This window comes from Podarcis cretensis, assembly GCF_951804945.1.
Source record: "Podarcis cretensis genome assembly, chromosome: 9".
NCBI lineage: Eukaryota > Metazoa > Chordata > Lepidosauria > Squamata > Lacertidae > Podarcis > Podarcis cretensis.
The window spans coordinates 17140147-17159729 of NC_137178.1; the positions used below are offsets into that span (position 1 = coordinate 17140147).

Consider the following 19583-nt stretch of genomic DNA (forward strand, 5'->3'; position numbering starts at 1 on the left):
ACAGGATGAAATAGTGAACAGAGTTAAAAGTGTTAGATAGATGATTCACTCATTCCAAGCCTGATCCAGCAAAATAATAATAATAAGAATAATTTTAAAATTGCCATATGCTTTTTTCCTTTTCCTTTTCTAACTCCAAGTGAGGCATCTAATCATAGCCTGCATTTTTATTAAGGCTTGATCAGGGCCTGTATTTTAAAATGAGCTTAAAGATTTTCAAATGTTCATGCCAGACAGAAGACCAGCTGCCTAAGAACCTTGGCAAGATGTTTATTCTCCTGGACAAGGGGGCCCCCTGATTTATAGCAGAAAACAATTCTCAAAGTCGTAAAAAGGGAATTACAGGCTGACAGCCAAGGTTACACTGACCCTACATATTACAGAAGATAAAAAAGCAGAGAAAAACATAATTAAGAGTTGATAAATAGTAAAATAAAACCATGTGCCTCCCATTAAACTTGAGCCATATTTTCCTAAGGTTGAAAGGTCAAGAGCAGTGAAAAAGGCAACTGGCTTGGCTGGAGAAGAGGTTTTCTTTCTATCTTATTTTGAGGCTGGAAACTGTTCCTTCCTTTTTTACTTTGAAAAGGTTTATTCTTCTAAAAAGCTATCTATGTTATGTATTAAATATATTGGCTTAAATGTAATTATGCAAAGGAATTAGAAGCTAAGAAATGTTAAATCCTTATGCTAGATTCTTATTTCATATAGTTGGAAGAGATCACAGGGGCCATCAGCCACCAGCCCAGCCCCCCTGCCAAGCAGGAAACATCATTAGAGCACACATATGGTTGTCAGGCCTTTGTTTAAAAGACCTCCAAGAGAAGGAGATCTTTCAATGATGATGTGAACTCAAGATCCTTGACATCTGTTTAAGATAAAAATTTAAGATTAAACCATTTGTTTTGGAGGGCAATAGGGCGAGGTGAGCTGGTAATTAAGGTTCCTTGTTGAGACACATGTAAGATATATTACTACTTATTTGTCATTTATAGATAGAAGAATATATAGCTTTTTGTTTCCCATAAAAGGGCAAGAGGAAATGGGTGTATCTTTTGTGATTGGTTCTAGCAAACAGCCAATAGGAATTTCAACCAGGCTGATTGGACAGAGGCAGCCACAGGAGGAGCAAGGGGGCTGGATTAAGGAAATATAAGTGCTGGCCATAACGGCAGGAGGCCAGGCCAGAGCTTGGTAACCATATACCACTGTGCCTCATATTTATTTGTCTGACAAATAAATTATTATTTTAATTTCTCTATTGCTGCGTTGAATATTTCATTCCAGCTAAGCGTTAACCACAAGCAGGGTGCTACACAAGGGAGAGATATTTACCTCCCTCCCTTCCCAGCTAAACACATGGAAAGTGTGTGTGTGTGTGTGTGTGTGTGTGTGTGCGCGCGCGCATCTTATCTGCTGCAATGTTATAACTTTCTCTGAAATGCAACCCCAGTGGTGTGATATTCATAATATTGATGATAATGATGATGAAGACGATGATAATAACAACAATGGTAAATTATTATAGCACATTTTTATTTCACTTAAATTGCTTCTTCCTGACAACGCCAGAAGGAAAAAAGGAGCGAAAGGGACAGGGGAAAAGAAAATTACCCTCAAATCACATCTATAGGTTTACTGCAGGGAAAAGACCCAAACAAAGCTTCATACAGAAATATTGATTTTTATATACATGCATACCAATTAAAAAGAATTATTGCCCTGCTGCAGATCCCCTGGAGCCCCCACAAAGAATGGAAAAAGAAACATTAAAGGGACTAAAGGGGAAATGCATTGGCTCTGAAAACCATTACTCAATAGCTGAAGAGCGACCTTGTCAGAAAGTGAAAGCACAGCAGTATCTTTGCATTCCAGGGACAAACCCAGGTCGGGGTGGACTTTAGTCTTTCAAATTTGAGGGATGTCCTATCCAAGGCTGAAGTTCAGCACCCTCTCACCTTTCGTTCTGCTCAATTTATTCTGTCTTCATTGAGAAGCCCTGCAGCGCCCCCTAGGCTCAGCACCCAGGTCGTGCTGCCCTAAATCTGCCTTCGCTCTCATGGCGACTTTGAATGGGGTCTTGAAGGAGTTTGGATTTGATATCCCGCTTTATCACTACCCAAAGGAGTCTCAAAGCGGCTAACATTCTCCTTTCCCTTCCTCCCCCACAACAAACACTCTGTGAGGTGAGTGGGGCTGAGAGACTTCAGAGAAGTGTAATTGGCCCAAGGTCACCCAGCAGCTGCATGTGGAGGAGCGGAGACGCGAACCCCGTTCCCCAGATTACGAGACTACCGTTTTTAACCACTACGCCACACTGGCACCTCCAACTCCTTTCGTCTGCATATTGTCACCAGAGTCATCACAGGTTGTTCCAAGAGAAGGCCTTCCTATGCCTGCCCCATCGCTGCAGTGCGATGTATCACATTAAAAGGAAGGGAGATGCGTCGCCAACAAGGAGACAGATTTGCGTAAAATTATGCAAACTGCTTATCTAGATATCCAGATGCAAATTTGGAAAAAAATTGTAGAATTTAACTAGAAATGCAATTCATCTTCCCACACAGTGACCAGGTATCCTCATACCCACCTAGTTGTTAGGATATTTCCGTTCCACCTTAAAAGGGAGCAGGCTATGTGAGTCACAGAGTCTGCATATTTCCTGTTCACAGGATGTTTCTGTTTTGATAGAGCTGTTGTCTGTCTCTCTCTCTGCGCCAGAACACACAAGCAGGCAGTCATGTTATTTCTTTGTTCTGACCAACGCTGAATAAACTTGTAAATAATGCTCTCTTGAGTGCAACTTTCGCTGTGCATTATCTGCTGAAAGAGCGTGCATCAGTTCTGGAATGTGAAAGCTATTTTCTGGAGCTCATGTCGCTAATTGCTGGTACTGTATCTACGGGAGGTCAATGGACGTCCGGAGTCCGGAGTCGGCGTGGAGGCAGTGATGGCCTATGTCTCCCTGGCAGTATCCCAACGCTAGTTTCCCCAGGTGATAACTGTTGATGGGCAACTTCAAGTCTCCTTTGACTTTCCCTTTTTGGTCCTTTTATCCTTTATCCAAACCTTCAAATAGAGGACTGCCCTCTGTAAACAAGGACACACATCTTACCTCAGCAAACAGCTGCATCGAGGGTGGAGCCACTGGGAGGCTTGTTGACCTCCCTCGTTTAATTATCCCCATTTTGTAGGTGGAATTCAGAGCACAGTGAGGACCAGCAACTTGTCCATGACACATATGTAGCAACAGACAGTCACAGCATGAAGTTCCCCCAATTCCCATTTATCTTTTTTTTTTATTTATGATATCAATTGTGTACAATTTTGCTTTCCCTCCCTCCTATTTACGCAGGAACTGGTGTGCCTACGTTCACACAAGACTCCAGCCCACCATCGTGGTTGACAACATAGAAACGTATGCATCGGGCAGAGCCAAGCCATGCACCTGGATTGCAGGACCCTGCGGATCAAGGTATAGCTGTCTTCCACCCTACCCATCCCAATGGATGCCGATTTCTATAAGCTTGCAAAGTGATGAATTGGAGGACTGGTCCATTGCAGCACACAGTCCATTTATTAGGTAGAAATTGATTGGCCCAAGGTCATCCAGCTGAACTTCATGGCTCATGATGGATGAGAACCCAGGTATCCCTCACCAACATTCAGTGTACGAACCTCCACACAATCCTTTGCCAGCTAATTGTTGTGTGGCTTTCAGCTGATCCTAATAAAATGGGTATTTTGCCATGTAACAACTTGAGAAGGGGCCTGCTGGATCATAGAACTGTAAAGTTGGAAGGGACCCAGAGCATCTAGTCCAATCCCCTGCAATGCAGTTATCCCATACAGGGATCGAACCCACAACATTGGCATTTTCAACACCATGCTCTAACCAGCTGGGCTATCCAGTCAAAGGCCAAAGGTCATTGAGTCCAACATAGTATTTTCATGATGGCCAACCAGATGCTTATAGGACTTGAGCGGGAAAGCCTTTTCCCCTCTTGTAATTCCAGCAGCTAGAATTCAGATGCTCCTTCTCTCTCTCTCTCTCTCTCTCTCTCTCTCTCTCTCTCTCTCTCTCTCTAACACACACACACACACACACACAGAGAGAGAGAGAGAGAGAGAGAGAGAGAGAGAGAGAAGATCAGCACAGCTGCCTACAGACTCTCTGTGTGAGCATGACTCCATGATGAATTCCTTGTTCATTTCAAAACTTACTACTGCACCACTGGTGAATTTCCCCCTGTACCTTACAAACCTGTTCCAAACACTCACCATTTCCCACTAGGTGGCAGGTTTGCATATACCTAAGAAACAACAGAGGCATCAAAGCAATTTAAAATCCAGACCATCTCCTCTCATAAAACTCATACCCTTTTTTTTCAATTTTCAAGTCTCTCTTGCTCAATCTGAGATATTCTCTGACCAAGAATGAGAAGAGAGAGGGAGAGGGAGAAGGAGAGAGAGAGATTGATTCCAGAGCCATTCAGTATTTCAACTGGGCATGGATTTGTGTCTCAGAATCTTTTCTTCTTTAAGTCAAGTCAGGCTATAGTATTAGTTTTAGCTCAGATTTTAACTTAAAGAGCTGAGTACAGTATAACAGATTTACAACCCAAGGCAATCCGAACAGTTTATTTATCCTTGCAGAGCAATATATATGTGAAAGGGACTTTAAGGCATGATGAGGAAAAACCTTTGAAATACTCAGCTGGCAATCGACTTATCTTTACAATGGCATAGTAAAAGGTAAAGGTAAAGGTACCCCTGCCCGTACGGGCCAGTCTTGACAGACTCTGGGGTTGTGCGCCCATCTCACTTAAGAGGCCAGGGGCCAGCACTGTCTGGAGACACTTCCGGGTCACGTGGCCAGCGTGACATCGCTGCTCTGGCCAGAGCCAGAGCCAGAGCCAGAGCCAGAGCCGCACACGGAAACGCCGTTTACCTTCCTGCTGGTAAGCGGTCCCTATTTATCTACTTGCACCCGGAGGTGCTTTCGAACTGCTAGGTTGGCAGGTGCTGGGACTGAGCAGCGGGAGCGCACCCCGCCGCAGGGATTCGAACCGCCGACCTTTCGATCGGCAAGCCCTAGGCGCTGAGGCTTTAACCCACAGCGCCACCTGCGTTCCACAATGGCATAGTACATTCACGTAATTTTGCTTACTCATTAGCACATGGTAGTCAGGAGTTTCTCAACAGGAGTTTCAGCATCAAAACCAACACTCAGTTCAAGCATAGCGGTGGGGTTATTTCTTACATCCGAATGCAGGAACAACCACATCTAAGAAGGACCCTCTTTGCACATTATGCTTTGTTCTGCTTGTGTTTTTAGGTAATGTGTGAATTAGACTGGACTTTCCTTCATTGGAGGCTTTTAAACAGATGGCCATCTGACAGGGATTCTTCACCTGTGATTCCTGCATTCAGGGAGTTGGACTAGATTTCTCTTGGGGGTCCCTTTCAACTCTACAATTCCATGGTTCTATGTGATGTACATGAGCTTATATCATAAAGATGATGGCTTTTTTTCCAGGCAAGTGTTTCATCAATAAGGGAAAGGGAAGCCCCAATCCAACAGGGCTTATGTGGGAGAGCAGCAGCAGCAGCAGCAGCAGCAAGTGAGCCTTCCAGGCCCTGTTACTCTGCCCATGTGAAGACTTTCATGCCAGCCCAGTGGCCTCCCAGGCATCACTCTGAAACCCCACCTTCTTCCACAGAAGCCACATTGTAATAATACCTCTGTGACTCACCTTCCACACATATGTCCCTATTACAGACATATCCTTAGAAACAGCCAAAATAATTTACAAACAGTACAAGCGCAACCGAACAGAGGTTTTAAAAAACATACAAAACAAATGCCTGAGGCAGAGATCTTTTCATTCAGCTGGAAAACCTACTGACAGCATATAATTGCTGTGAGGTTACTGCTGTGGTTTTAGCATGGATTCTAAGGCCAAGTTTTGTGTGTTTGAGTTTTTAATCAGGCTCAGCATAAATGGATAAAATGGATTATAATGTATAACAGGCATTGACTGGCAGAGGTTCTCCGTGGACAGCAGATGCCCTTCTACTGAGCTACAGTGCCTCCCCCAAACAAACATGGCTGCTGTACTACTTGAGTGCAAAGCCATAACTCACACACTGAGATGTGTGGATACCAGGTGCCCACAACTTGTGTTTTGCATTGTGAGATTCACTTGGAGAGCTATAGCCTTTCAGTATTCACCAGGGATAACTAAGTGCCCTCCAGACTAACTAACATGACCCATGGCCAGGGCTGATGGGAGCTGAAGTCCGACAACATCTGGAGGACACAATGATGACTACCGCTGGCACGGGCATTATAAGGCAGTTTCATGGGTTCAGACTGATGTCCTGCAACTTTCTTGCCATGCATTCCAGATGTCAACGCCACAAGTGTGTGTGCTTCTGCATCGAAGGCCATCTTAAGAAGACCCCTTTGGTAAGAAATAAGTAGGAAGGCACCTAGGAAGCAGTTGGGTTTCAGAAATCTCCACGTTAATTATGTGTTCCTCTAGAAAACCAAGAAGGTTCCCGGGGACTCACTTGAGCAGAAGCATTGAGTGGACATGAATATTTTGGAACTGAATTCCGTGCTCTTAATGACACGTATTTGCTGGGCTGCTTATTCATAGTCATGCTGAAGCGCAAGGCATAATTTTAGCTACTTAAAAATGAATATTTACCCAGTTTGCCCTTAGCCCACTGCACTCCCAAGCACTCATTTTTGCCCCCGCGAAGGGAATGAAAATTCAAACAGATACCTCTATGGCAAGGACTACAAATAGGATGGCTTTTTATGTAATTTGCTTTTTAATTTAAGTTGTTGTTTCCCTCCTTTCGTTTTTAATGAGATTTTCCTTCAAGTAAGGAATGAGCACCGTCCTTTCCTATGGCATTTGTCACGGTCTTCTGGTTTCTCAAGGAAGAACCTGCATCCTCCTTTCTCTGCTTCATAAAGCAACTGGAGCAAGGACGAGTCAGACCAACAGAACATGAGCCATGCCAGGGATGGGGAACTTCTGGCCTGGGCTCCACAGATGGCCCTCTAAGCTCTCTCTGTGGCCCCGGGACTCTCCCCAAGCCACACACCCTTATTGGCCCTGCTTCCCACCTACTTCTTGCCCTTCCAGATTCAAAATCACTGAGCATATTAACAAGAGGGGTTGGTGGCTATGAAACTGGATTTCGGGCAGTGCACATTGGGCTATTACGTTTTGCAGGTGTCAGGGGCTCAGGAGCAGAGGCACAGGGAAGAGAGGAGATGGAGAGCGAAGGGGAAGAATCCGAGGGGAGCGTAGGAGAAGAGGACAGTGGACCGAGGGATTCCATGAGCCTCTCCAGCGAATCGGAAGATTCACAGAAGGGGGCGCCAGTGGCCAGGGGTAGGGGGTTCCCAAGGGGAATGCCCCAGGAGCAAGGGGGCAGCAGGGACTCCCAGAGCAGTAGCTGGAAATCAGGACCAGCTTCCCCACCAGAGCAGAGTGGGGGGGAAGAGTCCCAAGGATCGGGGCCAGTGCATTCCCCACCAGGGAGAGAAGATAAGGCAGGGCTGACCACGCCTCCATCAGAAAGTCGGACAACGGAGGAGAGGTCAGATCCGGCCAGTGTCCCGGAAGAGGGAAGCAGTGACCGAAGTAGTGTAACGGTTAGGAGAAAGGTCACTGGGCTGGCGCGAGAGGCAAGTTCAAATGTACAGGAGCGCGGGACAGCAGAGAATGAGGATTGGGAACTGGGTCCTAAAGCCCGCCGGAGGGAGGGGGAGGAGCTAAGCGACTCAGCGTCGGAAGAGTCCAGAAAGGGCAATGCCCCAGCGGGCAGGAGGACCCAGAGGAGGAGAGAGCAGCGTAAAAGGTGGAGCAGGGCTAGGATCTTAAACTGGTGTCATAGGGGAGGAGACTCAGACGGGACTTCGCCGATCTAGGGTTTAAGACGTAGGGCTGCACGCTGTGGCTTTGAAATGGAAACTGAACTTCAATAAAGACTTTTGTACATTACTACAGCCTAGCGTTGGTCCTCTGTGAGCTGGGACCTAGAGGCAGCTCTGACAGCAGAGTTTAGGTTTTATTGTGTAAAAGCAACTAGTGCGGGAAGACTTGGGTTAAAGTGGGAGGGTGTAATGGACTGGCAGGAGTCGGAGCAATGGGAGGCACCAGCTGGGGAACCCCCAAGGCAAGAAGGTTCAGAGCCAGGGGGCTGGTGCTGGGATGACAGTGAGTGGCCAGAGGGAGAAGAGGGAGGAGGAGGTGTCGGAAGCTGAAGAGGCAACAGGGTTTAATGAGCAGGGAGATTGTGGCAGAGAGCAGTCTAGAACCAGAGGCAGAAGTGGAGGCTGGAGAGGAGGGTGGCCATGAAGCAGTGATGGGTCATGCTTGTGGGAGGCACGGGTGTCCCACCCATGCTGCAAGGAGCATGAAGCGGGAGGAGCAATGACAGGTTCGCAGGGACAGTCTCCGATTGCTTGGGAAAAGCCCTGGAGAGGAGGAGACATAGCTGGCTATTGGGAGGCGGGAACCTTTTGTCTTGGCTACTGCCTCATAAGGGCAATTTCTACGGGAAGAGTTGCTGTGCTCTCTAGGCTTGACATCCTGAGCTGTCTTGTTTCTTTGAATAAAGAGTTAACTTCACTGAAACTGTGCGAGTTATTGCTGACTGGCTCCTGGCATCTGCTCCTGACAGAGGGGGAATCCTCTGGATTTGGTTTGTACATTATATAAGATGCTGACATCTACCATTCACCCCAAATTTCTGCCTTCCAGGGACATGAAGGAGTGCCCTTTCTTTCATGAACGTGCCTGAGCATTAAGACAAGCCCCCATGGCTCTGCTTTTAATCTCTTTGGTGTCAATGGGTGGATGTTGACAGGAAACAGGGCCTTTTCAGTTGTGGCTCTTCATCTCTGGAAGGCTCTCCCCAGAGACACCCCCTTCATTATTTTATTTTATTTTATTTTTTGGTCAGATAAAACCTACTGGTATATAAGCTGCCCAGGCCTTCTAATAACTTGATATCTTTTTAGTGGGTTTATATTGCTTTGTTATTGCTCTGTTGTATCTTGTTATCTTTGTGGGATTTTTTTATTATAAAAAATATGGTTTTAACGTTCCATTGCCCAACTTTGGAAGCTGCTCCAGGATCTTTCGCTGAAGAGTGGCTAAGTATTTTAAATCAATGCCTACATAAATAAATAAAACCACCCCCTGCCTCCTCAACTCTTAATTTCAACTGTGCTCCTGAGGTCTTTATTTTCACTAGGTTTGACACGAGGCTGTTCTGTAAAAGCGTTTGCTTGTGGTCTTGTACAGGACGCAATCAATAGACTTCAAAAATAATCCCTCAGTGGCCTATTACTGATGTATCATCCTGTATCATGTCCATTCATCTGAGACAGAGCCCCGCTAACGTTTGCTTTCCAAATCACCTTGCAGCTCCCAGTCAAGGACTCGCCAAGCTTACAGGGTCAAACATATGATAGTGACATCACTGGACTGGAAGTGCTGCCCCGGATACAGTGGAGCAACGTGCCAGCCCAAAGGTAGGGGAAGCGACGGAAATATTAACCCTTCCTGGCAAGCAATCTGACCTGGCTACAAAATGGCTGGAAGCGGGAGGGAATCTGCTTGTAGCAGATGGAAATGGAAGCCCTTCCAGATCAGGTGTTGGGAATCTCTGGCCCACCAGATGTTGCTGAACTACAACTCCCATCATCCCATGCTTGTCAGGTATAGTGGAGGATGCTGTCCCATTAGCAATGTTGTCGGTCTGTTTGGGTTCTGGATGTTTAATGGGGGGTCACCTTTGAACAGGCAGCAGAATGTCTTGGACTGGCTCTGCGGGAACCTTGGACAAAGCAGGAAGAGTCTGGTCTTAATCCCAGCTGATCCTAATAAATCAGGCACAGCAAAGAAATGAATCTTCAGTATAGTATCACAGGCGCCAACTCCTAGGGGCCGAGGCACTTTTGCCCCATCCCAATTTATGTTCTGAGGGAGCTGATCCCCCTCAATGTTCAGAGGGTTTTCAGCTCCACCCCCTGGCTCCTCAGAACGTCACGCATAAGATGTCAGGACGTCATGTGATGTCAGCCACAGGACATTGCATTGGACCCCCTCAATCATCCAGAGAAGATGGTGCCTCTGGTTAGTACGGTGGTTAGTTTGGCCCTAGCAGAAGAAGCCTGTCTGGTTCAAAGAACCATTTCATAAAGTAATTACTCAGCAAATGCCTCTTGTTTAAAAATTAATCCACCTAGAGTAGCTTGACCCTCCTGACTTTTTAAGGTACGCTGTCTCTGAATGTATTTCAGCCAGAGGGCATACATTTAGACACTCAATCCCATTCCCATTGAAGTCAAAGCAAATTTATAGCGGGGGCTTCATTTGGATTAAGATTGAGGCAGATGGCAAAATGCCACGCAGACTATTGCACCGACCTTGTGTGAAACATTGCCTGCTTGAGACAGGGAGTCCTGTATTTACGATTGCGCCCGTGATCAAACATATGGCAAGTGTGTCGTGGTTTAACAGGCTTGTGACTGCTATTACTTGCTCGTGGCCTTATACAAGCTCCCCTTGAAAAATAAGATATGGCATCCACATGCATATTTTAAATGGATGAATATTACAAGAAATGCCATTAGCTGCGGTAGGGAACTCAATCATCGGCGGTAGAGAAGAGGCTGTGATTAAAAATTTATGGGCAAAAATGTAGAGAAGTCACTGCTGTTCGCATCTAAGAGAAGGAAATCTTAATACTGGCGGCGGCACGGGAATCCCCTGTGGAAACAAGAGTCTCTCTTATACATGGCGGAAAGAAGGTAGATGTTTTGGATTAACTCTAATGGGGACTGTTTGTTCGTCATGCTTTTACATCTGGGATCCCAGGCAACATGGATCTAAAATGTTTTCAAGGCTTCATAGAATTAAAGAATGGTAGAGTTGGAAGGGACCCTGTCGGTCAACTAGTCTAACCCCCTGCAATGCATGAATCTCAGCTAAAGTAGCCATGAAAGATGGCCATCCAACCTCTGCTTAAAAACCTCCAAGGAAGGAGGCTTGTTGCTCTTGTTATTATTGGACAATAGCCACGGTTCCATGAGCATGAGTTTGATCTTGGGCCTCAGGTTTCCCTTTTGCCCCCCAACCCAAAAAGAAAGCCTACTCTGAAGGGTTGGGAGATAATCCAGAAGAAAATAGGAGCATAGGCAACCACCTTACCATTGCTCCATCCATCTCAGCAGCTCTATGGGTTTTAGGAAGGGATATTTAGCAACCCTACCTATAATAAATAATAGTAAATATTTTTTTTTTTTTATACCCCGCCCTTCCCAATTCAAAAACCGGGCTCAGGGCGGCTAACAACAAATTTAAAACACTTAATTGATGCAACAAAAAACAGCATAAAATACTGTATAAAACACAAATAACAATAAATTCAGAATTCAAAAATCAATTTAAGGGGGAAATCCAACATTAGATGATCATCAGGGCTAGCTGGCTAAATTAGTCCTATTTGGGCCAGCGTGGAGACCAGGGGAGAATTAGCTGTGGGATCCCAGAGCGGGTAATCTTCATAAAAAGGGGACGGGGAGGGAAGGAAGGGGAATAAAAGATAAGGCTAAGCTCAAGTTGAAAGCCAGGCGGAATAGCTCTGTCTTACAGGCCTTGTGGAAGGAGGTTAAATCCTGAGGGCCCTGGTCTCATGGGGCAGAGCATTCCACCAGGTTGGAGCCATCACTGGCCCTGGTGGAGGATAATCTAACTTCCTTAGGGTCCAGGACCTAGAGATACTGGGGATTGAACCCAGGAGCTTCTGCATGCAAAGCGGGTGCTCTGCTACTGAGCAAAGGCCCTTCCCTATGGGAAGTTGCAGGGGCCAGTCCAAAGCGAAGGGGCAACCAGAGAAAATAACATTTCCTTGCTTCACTTCCATGTGCTCTGCAGGATGGAAGGTCTGCTTACCTTAACAGAAGGGATGTGCTGTATCCAAGCCATAGCAACCACTGTGATGTCCACAGTGGATAAGCAGTGCCTTGCTGGCAAATTTTATTGGGATTCATGAACTTGAGGTTGTCCTTCAGAGGTTCTGATTGGCTAAGACAGGGATGCAGAGCCAGTGGTCCTCCAGATGTTGTAGGACATGTGGAATGGTCAAGGGGTGTGTGATGGGAGTTGTAGTCCAACAACATCAAGAGGACCACAAGTCTAAGGTCACAGTACTCCTGAATAGGCCCACTGAAATGAATGAGGGCTCCACAAGGGTATGGAAGAGCACACATCTTCCTGAGGTTAATATGCCTCCCCTTCAACCATTTTTCTGGCCCACAATCCACCTATTAACAAACTGGAACACTAATGTGATATTCCCCACATCTGAATGAACCCTGAGCAGGTGCACACAGGTCAGCTAGTCAGAGTCTTCCTCACTATAGTAAGAGGTATTGAATTTCTATTTAAATTATATAGTTTCTAAAGTTGCATTTGTGCATATAAATCAGGGTATGAAAATTTTAGGAAAGCCCTCTTCTTTGATGAAGCATTCCTTCTTCTTTTTCGGCAAGGCACCGTGCCCCAATTTTGAAATTTGCTTCTCACCCACCAAGTTGGCATCTCTCTCTCTCTCTCTCTCTCTCTCTCTCTCTCTCTCTCTCTCCCGCATGCAAATTCCAAATGGCAACGGGCCATCAGATTCTGAAAGTCAGCAAAGTTTATTTAAGCAAAATCTCAAGGCATGCTTGGAAGTTTCTGCTCGAGTGAAAATTTCAAGTGGAACTAGAAAAGTTGCAGTAAGACAAGTGAAATTTCTTGGGAAGGTTGCGTCTTGGGATCTACAGAAAACATAAATGCATGTTACTAGCCCAAATGTGCTATGGATGTTTCCTGCCTCTTACAGTATTGGGAGTTGGAATCCAACATCTGGGCTCCAATACGGCAGAATTTCTCCTTCGGCTCCCCAAAATTTCAGAGGGCTGCTCCATAGTAACTCAGAGTGGGGCTTTCTGCGTGACTATCCCACTTCTATGAAAAATAATTCCTCTACTTACTGGGTACAGCTGAATACATGTTTGTTTTGACAAGTTTTTCGAGCTCAGTGAAAAAGTCTCTGCCTTTGGGGTTCATGTTGTGTTGTTTTTAAACCAAATCTTCAGTTGTTTGCACATTTTTAAAAAACTGTTTTTTTAGTTGTCTTTGCGGTATTTTTTGCAAATTGCCTTGGGACCCATATAAAAGGCAACTAATTAACTAATTAAATATAAATGTTTCTGAAACCCCACATGGGATTCCTTTCAACAGAACCTGTTTTTGTCAGGTGCAAAGAATTTTCAGTCCTGCGAATAATTCTAAACAGAAGACAAAAAGCTCAACATTTATAGACTTTTCCCAGTAGATGGCTGTATAATGTTCACAATAACAGGAGGCCAACTGCAGTATAGAGTAGCAGACAAAGGAGAAGAATTAAGAGTTAAGCCCGTCTACAAAATTCATTGGGGATTTATTAAACCGGTGTAAGCAGTCAATGAAACGACCCCTAAGAGGAATCACACCACTTTTAGGTGTGCTCCCCATTATCAGTCGCTGTTGCAGAATGAGAGTTCCCAGAGTTCTCCGGGAAGAGGGATGGATGGTTCAACCACCCTGGGAACTGTAGCGCCCTTAACAAAACACCACTTTCCAGCATTCTTTGGGGGAAGCCATGACTGTTTAAAGTGGGATCCTAGTGCTTTAAATGTATCAGATAGAATAATCATAGAATTGTAGAGTTGGAAGGGAGCATGAGGGTCATCGGACTAGATGGCCCCCTGCAAGACAAGAATCTTTTGCCCTACATGGGGCTCAAACCCACGACCTGGAGATTAAGAGGCTCATGCTCTACCAGCTGCGCTAACTCAGGTGGTATAGCCTAATATATTTTAAGTGGAACATAGGAAAGTGCCATAGAACATATATTCCTTTATCTAGCCCCCCATATCGTCTCCTCCGACTGGCAGCATCTCTCCGTGGTCTCGGGCAGCGATATTTCCTGCTACCTAGTCATTTGAATTGGAAATGCTGGGGTTTAAAACTGTGACTACAGAACGCAAAGCAGACACTCTTTCTGTGAGCTTTGGCACCTCCTTGAAGAGCGGACCTGAAAAACACGAAGCACAAGAGATACAAAGAGGAACTTATCAGATGCATGCTCACCCCAGAGTCACGGGTGAAAGAGGAGAGCGCAAAATATGGTCTGAAGCTCAACATCAAAAAAACGAAGATCATGGCCACTGGTCCCATCACCTCCTGGCAAATAGAAGGAGAAGAAATGGAGGCAGTGAGAGATTTTACTTTCTTGGGCTCCATGATCACTGCAGATGGTGACAGCAGCCACGAAATTAAGAGACGCCTGCTTCTTGGGAGGAAAGCAATGACAAACCTAGACAGCATCTTAAAAAGTAGAGACATCACCTTGCCAACAAAGGTCCGTATAGTAAAAGCTATGGTTTTCCCAGTAGTGATGTATGGAAGCGAGAGCTGGACCATAAAGAAGGCAGATCGCTGAAGAATTGATTCCTTTGAATTATGGTGCTGGAGGAGACTCTTGAGAGTCCCATGGACTGCAAGAAGAACAAACCGATCCATTCTTAAGGAAATCAGCCCTGAGTGCTCACTGGAAGGACAGATCCTGAAGCTGAGGCTCCAATACTTTGGCCACCTCATGAGAAGAGAAGACTTCCTGGAGAAGACCCTGATGTTGGGAAAGATGGAGGGCACAAGGAGAAGGGGACGACAGAGGACAAGATGGCTGGATAGTGTCTTCGAAGCTACAAACATGAGTCTGACCAAACTGCGGGAGGCAGTGGAAGACAGGAGTGCCTGGCGTGCTCTGGTCCATGGGGTCACGAAGAGTCGGACACGACTAAACGACTAAACAACAACAACATTAACTGTACACTCAGTGGCAAACCTATGCTTGCCTGTGGGTATTATGTGAAATAGTCCACTTTTAAAGGGTACGCACGGAGCTGAAAGGAAGAGAGGGGATTGTGAAATCTGCATCATATCTCAAAGCAACCACCTAGCTGATTTAATTAGGAGGGTGCTGCAAGGATTTACTGGGGGGTGGGGGAAGCACTTTCACATTGGCAGCCCGTATATTTGGGAACAAAAGAATGGTAAGCGGAAGAATAAAAGGACATCCATCAGGTGGCCCTTTATCACCGGAGAGTAACTGATTCCCCCCCTCCCCGTCACAGATTGTATCGTCACGCTGCCACCTGATAAATCCTATGTAATTAATTGGGATGAATGCAAGTATTTAACTCCTGTTGACAGCTACGGCCTTATGAAGATAACAGCGGCCACTGAGAATGTGAGCCGAGCCTCCAGCTTACATTGCAGCCTTGACTGCTGCTATGATAGGCTTTGAGGACAGCTAGATCTCACACGCCCCTGTGAAGCACCTAATTGTTGCTTTCTGCAATTACAGCAATGTATTTGTGTCATCTGGAAGGCTTGTTCATCCTGGGGCTCCTGCATTTTGGATAGCGTCATACTATCTGTCAGTCAGGAAGGACGTGAGCCTGGGAGATGCCCGAGAGTCAGCTAGGAGACACCTGCCAAAATCTTGTCTGAACAAGACCCTGAAAACACCTCTTCTGAGAAAGAGGCTTGGGGCCCTAATAAGAGCCCCACTTCAACAGAGACTTGGAGAAATCCACAGTGGTTCAAAGGCAGCCTAAAGAGCCTCATTGCCACAAGATTGCATCCTCCTGGCCCCTCATCCCACCTGGCTGCCTTAGTAATCAGGAGTCTCCTAAGGAGGAAGGGTCCACATGGGATGAAAAATCTAGGGGCATAGGTGTGATGGCCTGGGACTCGGGCTCGGTCTCGGAGCCAGAGGAGTCTCAGTCTGCACCGGATCCTTTGCCTCAGGCAGCAGCTGAACCTAGTCTGGGGCCTGATTCTGAAGAGCCCCAGTCTGTACAGGTTCCCCTGCAACAAGCACCAGCTGGGCCGAGTCAGGGGCCTGAGCCTGCCCTGGCTCCAGATGTGGGAATTACCTCGTTGCCTTCAGCTGGCCATCACTTACAGCTGCTCCACTACCGGTTTGGTGGGGAGAGGCTGAGGCAGCCCCTGGGTCTAGTAACCCACTGACGTCTCCTGAGCTGCAGAGACTGAGGTCTGAGAGGAGAGACCTCCAGGAGGAGTGCTTGCCTTTGGGTGAGACAGGGAGGTGAGTCACCAGAGGATCAGGACCGGCCATTACCCCAACAGAGATAAAAGGCTGCTGGACCCTGCCTGCCCAGGTTGTGGGAGCAATGTTGCTGTTTGCCAGAACCTGCCTGTGATCCTGTGCCTGACCTTGCCTAGTTTCCTGCCTCGTGTCCTGCTTTGGTCCTGTCGGAATGACTCCTTGTGGAACCCTTGGATTCAGGACCGGACTTGGATTCAGGACTCGGGTTACCCCTTGGCCCAGCACAATAGGAACACAGGTAACTTCCTTATCCTGAGCCAAACCACTGGGCCATCTTGCCCAGTATTATCTACAATGACTGGCAGCAGCTCTCCAGAATTTCAGACAGGATTCTCTGCCATCCACCCTACCTGGGGATTCAACCTGGGACATCAGAACTCATGGACAGCCAATGAGACTGAATGTTGGAAAATTCAGGACAGATACAAGAATGTACTTCTTCATGCAGTGCACTCACTATGACACTCACTACGGCAGGAGGTAATGATGCCCACCAACTTGGATGGTTTTAAAAGAGGATTAGACAAAGTTGTGCAGGCCAAGGCTATTAACATCTACTAGCCGTGATGGCTATGCTCTGTCTCCACAGTTGGAGTTGCTGGAAACCAGAGGAGAGAAAAATGCTCTTGTGCTCGGCTCCTGTCTAAGGGTTCCCCACAAGCATCTGATTGGCCATTGTGAGAACAGGATGTTTGACCCGATAGGCCCCTTCGGCCTGATCCAGCCGGCTCTTCTTATGTTCTTAAGCACTGCCAGTTAGAGTGGCTAACAGCAGGCAAGATGGACCAGCTGTAAAAGGCATTGCCGCATATATTCAAAGTACTAGAGGAAGAAGCGACAGAGACAGAAAAAGTGCAAATGTGGGGTGCCTTCAGGCAACTTAAAGCTAGGTCCACACCTTCGAAATGTGGAAACGCACAAATGCTGATTGAATCAGAGCTTTTAAAATATCCTCTTTGGAACTGCTTGATCCTTCAGGTGACAGAGATACTAGATTTTTGAACTGGGTCCTTATATTATACTGCCTTTCCTATAACAAACAGCAGTACGAGTTAGAAATCATGTCAACGGAGCGACAAACCTCAGCTCCTCGTCTCTTTCTTCCTGGCAACCCTGTGACCCCCGAGGCATTTATCTGCAAACAGCAGCGAGCCCAGTGGATCTGTTGGAACTAAGATAAGAGGGCAGGGATGGAGAGTCAAACTATTTTCCTTAATCCTTTTGTACCTAGAGAAAGGTCCCCCTCTTTATTTAAATTCAGTTTAAGGTCATAGCTGAGATCCATGGTGACTTTTCTCTTTCTTCTTCCTCCCGAGCCCCCAGCAAACTGTTTCACTAGGCTCTAATATTTAGCAACCTTCTGTGTAAATATGTTGCTGTATGCTTTGCAACCTACCAAGCGAAGCACTGTTCACTCACCATGAATGGGCTCAAACCAGGGGCTCAAACCTTCTGCCTTTGCCGCTGCTTGGGACTGTAAGAAGAGAAGGCTTCTCAGTCACCTAGCAAATGGCAATTTATATCGGGGGTTGTGCGTTTGCCTTGGACTTGGGGTACCAGAAGTTGGGCAGGATGCTGTACACTGTAACTTTTTTGAGAGAGAAGAGGCATGGTGACACAGAAAGACGTTCAGTGGTAGAGCATTTGCCTTGCATGCATAAATTCACAGGTTCATTTCCTGGCCTCTCCAGGCAGGGCTGAAAAAGACTCATTTTTAGAAAGCCTGGAGAGTCTTTGCCATTCAGTGTAGGCAATACGGAGTAGGACTGAAAAGGCAGATGATGATGATTTATACTCCACCCATCTGGGCACCTCCCAAAAGAATTAAAAGCACAATAAACCATCAAACATTAAAAACTTCCCTAAACAGGGCTGCCTTCAGATGTCTTCTAAAAGTCAGGTAGTTGTTTATTTCCTTAACATCTCATGTGAGGGTGTTCCACAGGGTGGGTGCCACCACCTGGTTCCCTGTAACCTCACTTCTCACAGTGAGGGAACTGCCAGAAGGCCCTCAGAGCTGGACCTCAGTGTCCGGGCAGAACAATGGGGGTGGAGATGCTCCTCCAGGTATACTGGGCCAAGGCCATTTAGGGCTTTAAAGGTCAGCATCAACACTTTGACCAGTGCTCGGAAACATACTGAGAGACAATGTGGGCCTTTCAGGACTGGTGTAATGTTCCTACCTGCTGCTTCCAGCAAGAGAACTGCTGCTCTGATCATTCCATGGAGATCTGCCAATTCCACTTTCTCTCAGCTTCTCAGCTTTCTGAGCTTAGGTTTCTTTTGGTTCATTTTCACACCTGTTTGCATTTTTTTTAAAAAAAAACAAAAACAACAGATGTCTGCATGGAAATCTGTACACATTTAGTGTGCATTTCCAGATTAGACGTGCTTATTTCATAGGATAGCTGCATTGCATCCTGGTTCAGAACGTGCAAATTAGATAGGTCCACATTAGTATCTGCCCTGGATGACTTTCCCTCCACCCCCTAGGCTAGTGCACAATATAATTTTTCTCACAGTGACCGCTTTTTCTCCCCTGACCCACCCATGGGGGCTGCTTTCTGCCTGTGACAAATGAGTGATCTGACTCTTCTACCATGAGCAGAACATAGCATTTTAAATGACAGCACAAGCTAGTGAGAAGGCCGAGGTTCAAAACTATGTGGCTCATGATACTGATTTTGCCAGCATGTAATGCTCATTTTTAGTACGAGGTGAGCCCCCTTCACTTGAAATCCTTCCTCTTTTCATAATTCCAGCTGCGATCTATTTCAAGGATACGTGGAGATTTTGCTATGGCTCTGCATTCATCCTTCTCGGTGCTCAGAGCCAGCAGCTACTGCTGGTGCCCGCTCAAAAGCCAGCTACTCTCAACTGAAATGTGTGTGACTTTGATGGATGAAATTACAAATGGGGATATATTTACAGAAGGATATCTTGCCCCCCGGACAACAAATGTGCCCAGAAATGTCCCGTGTGTGTGGCTGAGGTGGCTCACAGCTCGCTGGTAGAGTATTTTCTTTACAAGCAAAGGGCCTGAAGGTCAATCTCTGGTATGTCTTTATATGGCTGGTAAACATCTCTGTCTGAAGCCACAGAGTACTGCTACCAGTCAGCTTAGAATGAGCTAGTTAATGAGCTAGAAACTGCCCATCACTGGCATATGGCCCTTGAAAGGTTGTCCCAAAAGGAATGCGGCCCTCAGACTGCGAAATATTCCCTACCCTTGCTCCAGGGCATTGTGGGAAATATATGGTGTTTCCAAGCTGCCCGCCCAGTGCTCATTGGAGCATTGCTATTGCCTATTACCAGATAAGTCC

The 19583-nt window shown here is 46.3% G+C and overlaps 1 protein-coding gene across 2 annotated transcripts in view; it reads left to right on the forward strand.

Moving 5' to 3' along the window:
- Positions 1 to 19583, forward strand: part of MMRN1 (multimerin 1) — a 73830-nt gene that overhangs the window by 17730 nt on the left and 36517 nt on the right. For both annotated transcript variants that reach the window (XM_079990697.1, XM_079990696.1), the window contains exons 2-3: positions 3356 to 3475; positions 9459 to 9565. In XM_079990697.1, the coding sequence (XP_079846823.1) occupies positions 3356 to 3475; positions 9459 to 9565 (227 nt within the window). The remainder of the gene's footprint in view (positions 1 to 3355; positions 3476 to 9458; positions 9566 to 19583) is intronic.